The sequence below is a fragment of the Varanus komodoensis genome, unplaced genomic scaffold, assembly GCF_004798865.1.
Source record: "Varanus komodoensis strain SLA01 unplaced genomic scaffold, ASM479886v1 scaffold21, whole genome shotgun sequence".
Classification (NCBI taxonomy): Eukaryota; Metazoa; Chordata; class Lepidosauria; order Squamata; family Varanidae; genus Varanus; species Varanus komodoensis.
Window position 1 is genome coordinate 9,557,779 of NW_025335589.1, and position 12,368 is coordinate 9,570,146.

The 12,368-nt window shown below is 40.8% G+C and overlaps 1 protein-coding gene and 1 non-coding gene across 5 annotated transcripts in view; both read left to right on the forward strand.

Annotated features, from left to right (window-relative positions):
- Positions 1-12,368, forward strand: part of TMEM131L (transmembrane 131 like) — an 82,147-nt gene that overhangs the window by 42,203 nt on the left and 27,576 nt on the right. For all 4 annotated transcript variants that reach the window (XM_044430627.1, XM_044430625.1, XM_044430628.1 and 1 more), the window contains 7 exons: positions 1,151-1,228; positions 2,808-2,961; positions 3,069-3,127; positions 4,496-4,604; positions 6,320-6,425; positions 9,768-9,921; positions 11,905-12,075. In XM_044430627.1, the coding sequence (XP_044286562.1) occupies positions 1,151-1,228; positions 2,808-2,961; positions 3,069-3,127; positions 4,496-4,604; positions 6,320-6,425; positions 9,768-9,921; positions 11,905-12,075 (831 nt within the window). The remainder of the gene's footprint in view (positions 1-1,150; positions 1,229-2,807; positions 2,962-3,068; positions 3,128-4,495; positions 4,605-6,319; positions 6,426-9,767; positions 9,922-11,904; positions 12,076-12,368) is intronic.
- Positions 105-234, forward strand: LOC123023877. Its single transcript, XR_006414832.1, has one exon. It is a non-coding gene; the product is annotated as a small nucleolar RNA SNORA66 (small nucleolar RNA).

Consider the following 12,368-nt stretch of genomic DNA (forward strand, 5'->3'; position numbering starts at 1 on the left):
AGAACAAGCTCTTCTAAAGGTCCTTTTATAAGCAGAAGCAGTAATATTTATTTAATTACCTACTTATTTTAGTTATTATCATTATTTTAATTTTTTTTCAAGTATTGCAAACCCAAGCTTGCTCTGCATGAAATGGCAGATGTAAGGGGAAGAGGTTTGCTAAATTAAATGTGGTAACAGATGCACATTTGTTAGACATAATGTTATGGCTATTTATTTTGTGCCATTGCAACATAAAAGTTGGTCCTTTCTTTAGAGATTGCACTAAAAATATGAGTTTCTGAATTATTACTGTGGTTCACATTATATTAGTTTGTTAAGTGAATTTTCATTGCAAATGTTTATGTGACTGTCCTGGTAGTTCTTCTCCATTTATAATAACGAATTATTGACACGTTTTGGTCCTTGATATAACTTTTACCTGCAAAATGTGGTATAGTAAGAAAAATTGAGATGTACTCTTAAAAAATAAGCCAGAACCAATTAAATGATAAGATCTGATGTGTGTTGTCCCCTCATGGGAATATTTTTTAACAAGAAAATGAAATTAAATAATGGTCAGCCAACTTTTTGCACTGCAAGCACTGTTAAGCACTGGCTTTTATTTTATGTTTTTATACTTGTATTGGGTATATGGATTCCTTTGCAAGTATACTCAAGAGGTCTAATTTGGAGGCACAAAGTGTTATACACATTTGAAAATAAAAGAGTAAAAACATTAAAATCAAAGAAGCTGACCCACATGTGCTGTTAGAGTTGCATTTACTAAAGAATTGGAGGATGTAAGACCAAGAAAATGTGTTTAAAAGTGTTTTCAAAAAAGTAAGTAAATATCTGGGTTTTTAAGTGGGCAAACTTGGGTTTAGAAATATTTCTGAAATGAATGCATACATCAAAATGTATAGGCCTATATTGCAGCATCTTCTGCAGGATTTCGCCTCTCAGTGGCAGTGCTAGGGTGTGTCAGCTAGATAAATGGATTGCTTCTGCCTGCGTACACTCTAGCATAGGAATGCGGTTGTCTTTGTTGGTCCAGGGTTCCTGGCACATACCATTACACAAACAAAACCTTGCTTAGACCTTCTAGTTTTCATCTACTTTTCCACTTTTTACCCAGCTACATTCTGGTTGTGTTTGTTCTCTTTTTCAGGCAGAACCTAGAAATGTCAGTCACTTAAAAGTTCGTCTTCAGTGCAGTTTACATAACAAATTGTATCAACATTTTAAGGTACGATGTATGTGTTTGTTCTTAAATCTACATTTAACTACTGCTCACCAATGTTGTATGTACCAGCTGTACAGACTTCCCACCAAAATGAAATTGAGCTGGTCCCATTTGTGGGCTTGATGTAGTCCTGGCTCTTTCTGTGGCACTTCAGTATTTATGCCCAAGTGGTCTTTTCAGGGCTACCTCAAGATAACATTGTCTCAGGGGTAACTTTAAGACTATCTCAGGTTCTTATATGTGATAGAAAACACTTTAATTGGAACTCCTGTTATATGATAAACTGAGATAAGTTGTTACTCGTGCATGAGTAACCCCTTAAAACACTGATCTCTTTTGCCCTACTAGGTTATAGACAAATTTGGCCCATATCTTCTGTATTGGATTCTCTGTGTTGGGTTTGCAATTAATCTTGAAAACTGTGAACTGGCTGGCATTACTGACTTTTGAATGCCTTGCCCATTAATGCAGTCCTTTTTAGTTCATGTGGAATCTAATATTGACAGTGTTGGAATGCAAAAACTATACCTCTGGTGGTGCTCAAGAAATGCTGAAACTAAGCATTTGTGCCATTTTGAGGGTTAGGACTTAGCAGTGACAGTGCACAGCACTGTTCCTGTATCTCTGATCTTTCCTGAGTGTCAGTGTATGTGCACAGGTATGAACATATATGGGGGACCTTTAGCACCCTGGCTGAAATCAGAAAGGTTATGCACCTCTGTTTAGAGGATCATGGCTTTTTCCACCTAGAAATTGTTGGGTGTCTTGGATTAATAATGGCTGGAATCTTTTTCTTTGAATATGCATGACCGGCTAATAGGAAATATCATACTATTGCAGTGATCCAAAGTAATGGAAGGTGTTTGGTTCTTCCTCTTCTGGGATTTCCCTTCTTTCTTCAGTTCCCTGAGCCATAGACAGTCCTGTTCAGGAAAGTCTCTTTTTTCCTTTGTAACATTTTGAGTGCTTTTGAGGCTTCTGGGGAACAGGGAAGCCAACAGCTTGCTGGCCCAGTGCTGGGTGTGTCCCAATTACTTCTTCAGTCTCTTTTTCAGATAGGCTAATAGATTTTCATTCCCTTTGAAGGTGCTGTCTAAGCTAACTTTTAGAAGTTCTATTAGTCATGTTAGATGGAAGTTAGTTTCCCCCTTTGTATGTCTGTCTCTCTGTGAGTGGATCTCGCTCTTTCTCTCTCTCTCGCACTCACTTGTGCACACACATACACAAATGAATAAAAAAACCACTGATTCATTTTTGATTGCTTAACTGTCTAGAAATTTAGTTTTTCCAGCACAGAATGGCCTGAAGTATTTTCATTCTATCTATCGTAAAGAGACAGAAGATTTACTATGTTATCCCACCACTGTGCATCTCTGTCAGAAAAAATACATGCTGGCCCAGTGTGAAACTCACATCAGAATTTCAGGAGAGCACCTGTTCACTTGTATCAAACACAGCAATTTTGTGCAAGAGCATTCATGGCTCAGATAATTATAATTGTTAGCAGTTACTTAAGAATTGACATTCTGAATATTAGTCTCTCATGATTAATTTTTTTGGATTTCCTTTTATTTTATATTAGAACTGCTGCTTTGCATCTGATGATCAGCTGCTGCTAGAAATCAGTTTAATGGTCAGAATGGAAAATATGCAGCATGAATTTGTGGACCTTAGACAATACTTACTGGAAAATCTTTTTGTAGTTTATGTAGCAATGGACAAAACACACACTTCAGGTAGGCCAGATATGAATCGGCATGTTTTTTTTTATTCTATGGCTTTTTTATTAATGCACACAGATGCAATGGAAGTTTCATCTTTGATTTTGGTTTTCTTTGAACAGATGATTCCCCAGTAATCTTGTATGTGTTGCATTCAGGGAACAATCTTTTGTATGTGCAGGTAATTATTTTCTGTATTATATTTTGTAGTACAACTGCATTTTTAATTATAATATTCACCAACGCTTTGCAGGAAAACAGTAATTATAAATAATTACTTAAAGTATTTCTGCTGGGTGAATGTCACTGGCTAGTATTATCCAGGTGCAGAAGATCACTGAAATATACATTGGGGATGGCAAATGCTTAATTCAAGGAGAACAGTCTGAAATGTCCTACTTGTGAGCAGTGAACTACATTCAGATGGTAAGGGTGTTGTAGTGGTAAACCAGGGTTTATTATCTTGTTTTGTAAGCCCTGATTAAACTATGATTTTCCAGTTCTAATTTAATGGGAAGCTAGGCTAAAGGAACCAGTATGGAAAGACATGAAGCCAAATGTACAGTGACAGAAAACTGAGGAGGGAGCATGGAAGGCAATTTTCATCAATCAAATTGATGGGTGAAAAAGTGGGAGGGACCTTCTCTGCTGTGGTGTCCTGCTGGCTCAGACTTTCTCCCTAGGAAGCTTGCCTGGCATCTACATCTACTGGCATCCTGTGGGACTCTGATTTCATTGCTGTTTTTGCATCTTTGTTTGACTGATCATCCTTCCCTCTGGGTATTCCTATAACCCTATGGGGAAGGCTGGATGTTGCTTTTGGCATGGGGAGGGAGACAAGTGCTTCCCGATAAGATAAGGAGAAGAGCTTAATGAGCAAGATACTTAATTTACACATTATCCTTGTGGTGTAGCTTTCAGTGATTTGAAGTTTCCTCTACTGTTCACTGTGTCTGCATGCCTCGTTAGACACTGCAGGAATCGTAATTCCAAAATGAGTGAGGGACAGAGCATTCCCAGTGTTCCCAGTGAAGACTGGGTAGGGGAGCAGAACATACTCTAGAACAGGGGTCTCAAACTCAACTTACCTGGGGGCCGCTGGAAGTAGAGTCTGGGTGAGGCTGGGCTGCATCAAGCGGCGGTGGTGGGCTGCTCATCCCGCATCGCTCCCGGAGGCCGGACCGGGCGCTGCTGGCCCTTTGAAGGCCACAGGGCCCATCCCCCACCCATCCCGGCAATTGGCCTGCGGGACGCGAGTTTGAGACCCCTGCTCTAGAATATGGTGGTGATTAGAAACAACCAAACCTAGCAGAATTCTCATGTGTGCCTTGATCTGCTTAGTTTTAAACTGCGTAGAACTCTGAATCACAGGTCTTTACATGTAAAGGTAAATTGTTAAGAACGTTATTAATATACTATATTTATTATTACCCTGTATGGCAATGGCTCGATGCGGAAAACTGCAGTGACTCGGAACTTGAAATGTTCACGAATATGAACTTTACAACAGCTAAAGCTATTATAGAAGTATGATATGCTTTCTTTGCAGGATATAAAACACTTGTCACAGGAAGGAACATTTTCTGTGCTGCTTGAGCCAATATTGCTGCCATCATCAGCCACAAATTTTACTGAAGTTGCTTCTATTGTTTGTAAAGGTATGGTTTTTGCACAGAGGTAGATATACAGTGAAACTAACTGTATGATAAGCTGCATTAAAGTGGTTACTACCTGTAACAGATATATTGAGTGTCCTTTTTCATTGCTCCTGCCATGTTCTAAAACAAAACAAAACAAAATAAAATGGGAGGGACAAGAAAGCTCTTTATCACAAGTATGAGCATATTTAGGACACAGTCTTATAGATGGCACCTTCATGAGATAGAAGCCCCCAAATACAGATGCCCTGACAAGGATGTGTGAGAAGGATGGGAGAAGTGATGGAGACCATTTTTACCTCTTTGTCCTCTATAATTGGTTTTTGCCTCTAGCTGAGTCTTTGGATCTGTCCAGAGAGGATATGAGGGCTCCAGAGGCCATAGGATTTTCAATACTCTGGCTTTTTCCTTCCTGTCCATTCGCATGTCCCCTTTCTGACCTCTCTGAAGCTGCTTTTGTGACCTTGGGAAGCAAGTAGCAGGGATCTTTCTGTGGCAGTTGCAAGGGTGAGCGGGTGGCAGAAAGATCAGATATCAGAATGCACCTTCTGAAGTTGTAGCAGTAGCTGCAGCCCTACAGCTTCACAGTAGTTCTCTGAGGAGCCTTGTGGTCCCTAGGATGCTTGCCCAGGACTGCTCTCTTGCAAAGTCCCCTCAAGGCAGAGTGCAATAATAAAATCCACATATGTAAAACTGAAGCATTAGAACATAAAACATTATATTATACACAATATATAAAAATTGGCTGCCTATCTAATGAAATCGCAAATGTTAAATTCACAGAAGTGATAGGTCTTCATTCTTGGCAATCAAAAGTCTCTGAAGGTGCCAAGCGTTCATCCCTTGTGAGATAGGGGCTACTGCTGAGAAGTTCCTTTTTTTGTGCCTATCCATCAAATTATTGCTGCAAGCAGCCAGCCTTCAGCAAGCAGGGGCTTCCATTCCAGTCTCAAACGATGGGCAGGTGCATGCAGGCATGGGCTGACCTTGCAGTAATGGGGTCCCAAACTGTTATAGCAGGATGGGGAAAGTGTGTCCCTCCAGATGATTCTAGACTGCATCTTTAGCTCCAAAGGCGAAGGTCAGTCAGAGTTGGAGTCTCACAACATCTTAGGCGAGCAGGCTACAGATTCCTCATCCCTGGTTTAGGGCTTCATAGGCTGAAACTGATAGAATCATTCTGGTAACCAGTGCAAAATTGGTGCGATGTGTCCTGGCTACTGAGCACCTGAACTTCCACATTGTGCACAGTGCAAGGGCATGGACCTTTCAAAGGCAGCCCTGCACAGAAAGGGAAATGCCTTTGTGGAATGGAGCCTGGTTTATCAGATGGGATTTGCAGTTACATGAATTGACAGCAGCGCTAGTCCTTTGCTGAAACCCACCTGCAATACCGTGAAGGGGTCTGTGAGCATACTCTGAATCTATTCTTTAAAAGATCTTGTTTTCCATTGCTGCTGTTTCCTAAAACTCCCCTTTTTCCCATTTATGGTCTCACAGGAAAAGACATGGAAAACCTCACTTGCTTCCCCAGTCCCCCTCCCCACTTCCAGTTTTCAATTTCTGTGCTCTAAGATTGCTGAATCAAAGTACTTCATGATCAATATTTTAAGGAACTTAAGTTTTAGTTTTGGTTCCAGCATTTATTCTCTTTAAAAACAATTGGAATCAGCAGACTGTGTTGCTAAAATGAGATATTCTCTTTCTTAATCCAGGTACATCATGTGGCCGTGGAAGCAATCACATTGTTAATGAGACAATGAATCTTTTGGACAGTACCACCTTGCCAAGAGCATGTCTTTCTCATCCAGTGATAGAAGGGTAAATTTTAATATGAGTATTCACAATAAAATGCCATTAAAATGTTGAGATCCAAGTTCTATAATGGACTTTTTCAAGTTCCATCATTCCTAAGTGAACATGTCCATTGATTATGCTCTGTGGGAATTTGTAGACCAATACTTCAGGAGAGCCCCAGGTTAGAAAAGACTCCTATATAATTTAGAGTGCAAACAGATGAATGTTCCAAATCAGGACTTTCCCAAGTGGCATTATGGTAGACTGCAGATGTCTGTTTTTTATCTGCAAGTGCATACCTCACATGAGTAATTTGTGGTAAATGGGATCTACCATGTATGAGGTTAACTTCCAACATTGTATTTAGGAGAAAGGAGAGAAAAAGTAGAAAGTTTGGAAGAAAGAACTCAGTCTTAAGTTTTAATGGCTGTTTTCTCCATTATTGTTTTGCATTATGCTGTATTTAATTCTTTTAAATATGTTGATGTGTTTGGCTATAACCCTCTGAACTGGAAAGGTTGCAGACCTCCAGTAGAGGGCTGGATTGCCTCTATGCTTCTGCTGTTTTCTAAAACAGTCAGTCTCTGCCGTCTAATTACCCCCCCGCCCCATTCTCATGAGGAGAAGATGAGGAGGCACTGTTTGTATTCCTTGTGGAATGCGGGTGCCTCACTCCTTTCCTTCTTCCTTGTGGAACATCCACCCCGCACACACAAAGCACCTGTGGTAAAGATGACTTCCTGTTGTCGGAGCTGCGTCCATGTTGGGTGCAAGGGCAGAGAGAGGGACCTCAAAGTTGGATTTCTCACTGCCATCTCAAAGGGCTTCTCCAGCTTGCAATCTCTTTTCCTATGGCCATCCAGACTGCATCTGTCTGCCAAAGGATGGTGTCCTTGATGTATTTAATATTTTTAACTGTTTTATGGCATCATAGCTCTTTAACTTTTGCAAAGATTATTATTAGTTACTGAGCAGATTAAAATGCCCTAAGTGAATAAATAGAATTAAGTTCTAGAATCCTGTTTTTGGGTGCATCTTCTTTATTTCATGAGTACATTATTGGATGGCTTGGATTTGTGGAAGGGCCATTTCAAATCACCACCACCAAGATAAATTTTTATATTCATTAACAACAGGGTACATTTTAATGGAAACAGCTCTCACAAATTAGTTAGTCGTCAAATGTGTGTGTGTTTGTGTTTTAAGTGTCCCTTTGTGATCTGTCCCATACATTTCCAGTGCACATGAGGTGTAACATTACTTTTTATAACATAATATAAAAAAATCAAAACAGTAATATCTTTAAGATCTTAGGCTATAAACCAGGGTTTAATTCTTAAAAAAGTAAAACAAATGTTAGAGGCACTGATACTTGCATCTGAGTATATTTGTCATCTTTCTTGTATTGGTGTGCATAGGGCAACTGTAGTGGATTTACTCCTATCATGCATTAAAGGGCTTTTTCCCAAACTTTTTTCCTAAAACTGCCCTCCGGAAGTCCTGTTTTCTCACTGGTTATCCTAAAACTTCCAGTTTCTGATAGCTTGATTAGACTTGCTGTTGCAAGGTTCCTTTCCAGTTCTTTCCCAGTCTTTGCTTCTTCCAGCTGTTTCTTCTATTTCAACACCTGTATTATGTTCTCTCTGAGAAGTTTCTTGAGCTTTTTCTTCCAGCTTTACCTTCCCTACTCTGTGTGATTCTTCTCTTCAATTGTTCCAAATTTTCTCTTTTCCCCTCCCCATTTTTGGAAAACAACCCTTCTTCCTTTTCTCTTTGTGTTGCTTTTTGCTTTTTCTCAAGCCATTGCTCCTGTGAGAAAATGCATTTTTTCAAGCCCTATAGAAAAAAGACACCACATGTTCAGATGCCGAAAGGCACAAAACAGTTTGCCACAGCTGCTGCAAGGATTGTTCCAAGCACCTCAGTTACTTGAATGTATACAGCAGTCACTTGGAGATCTTCCACTTGAGTTGGTTGATGCTCACACATGCCAGCTGCTGCCACCTTTGGGATGATCCAGAAGCAAAACTGCAAAAAGCCGCATAAGGGGGCTGAGAGAGGAGACTAATACCAGGGAAGTGGTCAGGAGCATAACAGGGCTGTTGCTAGATACCAAAATATCTGGGGCTCAGGCCCACAGGACAAACATGCACAAGGTTGAATGTGCTAATTTTCACATGCTCTGAAGTCTGTAAAGGTCCCATCTCCTAAGGACATGACTATTTGTAAAAGGGGATGTATGAAGAGGGGAGAGGAGGGCGTTTGATTTCGGAAAAAACCCACAGACAGAAAAAATCAAGTGGGTGGCAGCAGGGTGGTGGAGCAAATGGCATCCTGGAGATTTGGGACTCCAAAGGAAGGATTTTGTGCCACACTTCTAGTGCTGCACTCCTTCTAAAGCTGCTGCTGGAAGACTGCATAGCAAGAATCTCTTGAACATTTCCTACCCTGCTGCCTTAGTTTTGCAGTGCCATCTACAGATGAAATTCAGTGAACTTCTGTCCTTGGCCATCAGATGGCAGTGCAGGCAAAAGCAAGCAGCTCTGGCTCCCAAGAAATGCCAAAAATGGGCAGAGATTAGTTGGACAATTCTCCCCAATGCTCTGGAGATCAGAATTCTAAGCACTCAAGCTTACTTTCCTCCCATGAGGCTGAAACTTGGGATTTTTTTGTAATATGTTCCTCAGGACCAGTTTCTGCAAAATATTAAACATGCTATAAGTGGTGATATGACTGGTTGATTGTTCCAGCTAATATACATAGCTACTCTTAGATGTGAAACAGGCAAGAGAAACCTTCACAGGTGCTTCTCCCTCCCCTCCTAAAGGCAAAAAAGCTCCAGTGCAGAATCAGTTCCACTTAATCAACCTTCATCAGGTTGGTTGCCAACTCATCATAGAACTTTTCTTCCTAGCCCATGAGGAGGACAATGGATCAGTCCCAGCCCCTTTCCACGGGCCCTTTTCTCCACCATCACCTTGATCCATTGAACAAGGACGAAGGAGACTGTGTAGATCCTAGCTTATTAAAGCTCCAGACAGTTTAATAAAGAGGATTTCTTGCTTTGCTTTTCTGAGGGCCATGTCATCTTTAGGGCTTCAACCTAAAGGACCCTGTAAAACCACTATCCAAAAGTGCGAATAGAAAACATGCATCATTTCATCATTTCTACTAGCTTATGTTCAGGTTACACTTCATCCCACATATACCCTCTGGAAGTAACAGGTGAGAAGTCTTGTGATAAAATTTCAGTCACTAATCCTGCCTTCCCTGAGCAGTAGGAAAGTTGACCCATGTTTGATTCCTCTGTCATGCAAAACCCGAAAGAGTGTCTGTGGTGTTCAGTGCTCCATTCTCTCTCTGTAGGTACTTTGGCATCGATCCCTTGGCAACAGTATTCCATGTAGAACCACATCACAGTATTTCAGCATCTTGGTCTCTATGGTTTACAAACAATTTTGATTTTAGCATTGTGCTAAATGATGTCTATGTTTCAAGAGAAATGAAGGACATTCTAAAGGTAAGTTTTTCATTTTCGGCCCCACTGTTCAGTGAAGTAATAAGGATACTGTGTAGATCTCCCAAAATAGCTTTTAAAAAAAGCACAAAAAAAGTATCCTTTAAAAATCTTTGCTTATAGACTTGCCAGGTCCATGAACATACCATGAAATCAGCACCAAGAAAAGTGAAGTTCTGTGAACATTTATGCATGTCTTCTTATTCTCCATAGTTTATTTTGTTTGATGCTAGTAGGGCAGTGATGGCGAACCTTTTAGAAACAGAGTGCCCAAACTGCAACCCAGAACCCACTTATTTATTGCAAAGTGCCAACACCAAAATAAAACCTGAAAACAGGTTTTAGTTTAGAAAAAAGAACTCACAGCCAGTCCAAGCAAATATATGTATATCCTTGGCAGCGCACTGACCAGCCATGCGAAAGCTCGGACAAGTCGCGGCTAATGAGTCGCGGCACATGACATCATTGCCTGGCACCGCTACTCCTTTCTGAGCATGTGCTTGCCCCCAGTGCATGCTGTTATCTGATGCTTGGCTGCTGGGGTGACTTGGCATGCATGCCAACAGAGAGGGCTCTGTGTGCCCACTGTGGCACATGTGCATAGGTTCGCCACCACTGGCCTAACGCTATCCTGGTGCATTCCCCTAACCCTAATAGAGGGGTAAAATACTTTGTAGTATGTTTTTATTTAAATAAAAAATTTCAACCTAATAGAGGGGTAAAATACCGTTGAAAGGGGCAATTTTGAAAAAGCCTTCCTTAAGTAGCTTTTTCTGCACAGCTCATCATTTCTGCCCATTCTAAGCACATTCCAACCATCAAAATCAAGAAAGGATACCTCATTTTTCTAACCCCAACCCTGCCCTGGTGCACATCCCTAGCCTTAATATATGGCTAAAGTTCCATGGAAAAGAGGGCAATTTTGAACAAGCCTTCCTTGAGTAGCTCTTTCTGCACAGCTCATCTTTTCTGCCCATTCTAAACACATTCCAACCATCAATATCAGGGGTCCTCAACTTTTTCACCAGGGGGCCAGTTGAAAGGTGCACTGTTACCCAATGCTCGGCTGCTGGGGTGATGCTGGGGCGACTTGGCTTGTGTGCCGACAGAGAGGGCTCTGTGTGCCCGCTGTGGCATGCGTGCCATAGGTTCACCACCACTGGTTTAGGGTATCAAAGCTCAATACTGACCAATGAAAAGACTGCTTAGTTTGTTTGGATTCCCAGCTCCAAGATCAGAAACAATTGGAGAGAATTAGAGCTCCACCTCCTGCCCCATCTGCCTCCTCACAGCTGGTGGGAGAAGAATCATTTTGGCTTATCTCAGGGGCTGGAGAAACAATCTCAGAGAGGGATTAAAGGGGGCATTTGAGGGGAAGACACTGGAGTGGTCAGGCTACAATGCCTCCTGCAGCCACTCAGCTGTCTTCTCTCCCTCTCTGCAGCACTCCAGCTAGCTGGGCAAAAAACCTGACTAATGAAAATGTGGGGCACAATGATGTGTTGGCAAAGATCAATTCCACTTCTCCCGTTCTGGATTCCTATAAGCCTCTTAAGTTCAGAGGCAACCCAATAAGACTGGTCTCTTGTTTTAGTTGCTGGGCCTTGCTTATAGATTTTCAGATCTTGTTTTCATGTTCATCTGAGACTACTGCCAGGAAGCTAAATTTTGCACCTGCTATACAGGTACTATGTAACTGAATTGAAAAACATACACAGCCTTCATTGTACACAAATAAAAAGATGCAATTTTGTATTAAGACCTGAGCAAGCCCTTTAATGCTGTTGAAAACAGTTATCTGCAAGCGGGAGGAACTGCCAATAGGAGAGGGACGGTCTACACATAAGAAAAAGGTGGGATGATGCAGTGAGAACTTTTAAAACCAGTTTAATTTGTCTCTGTAGCACTGGAAGTGTAAAGAAAAGTACTATTTGCACATAAGTGAACTTCACATGATGTCATTTTGATTTGACATTTTTGCATTAGGTTATGAACTTCTCAGATCCATTGACTCTGCCTCCAGGCTGTTGGAATGTCTTTTCCTTGAAGCTCCATATGCAGGAATCAGTAACCAATTTATTTGCCAATGTTTTTGTGGCCACAAATGTTGGGATGATATTTGAGATACCACTACAGATTTATTCAGTTTTATCCCAGGTACTTTCAGATATATCAGTTATAGATATTCATGATTTTCTGGAATGATGTTATCTCCTAAATTAAATATTTCAGAAGATTTAAAATTAAAGAGAAAATTATTCCCAATTTAGCAAAGTATTCATGTAGACTTATTCAAACAATGAAGCTTTCTTCTGATTCTTTTGCACTGTTGTTCAATTGGAGTAGATTAAACTTCTGGATCACTTTGTCCATTACTGCAAATGGTGACAAGTGAAAGCAACAATACACAAGAATCTGCAACCCAAATACATCTTTCTGTAGTGGAAATA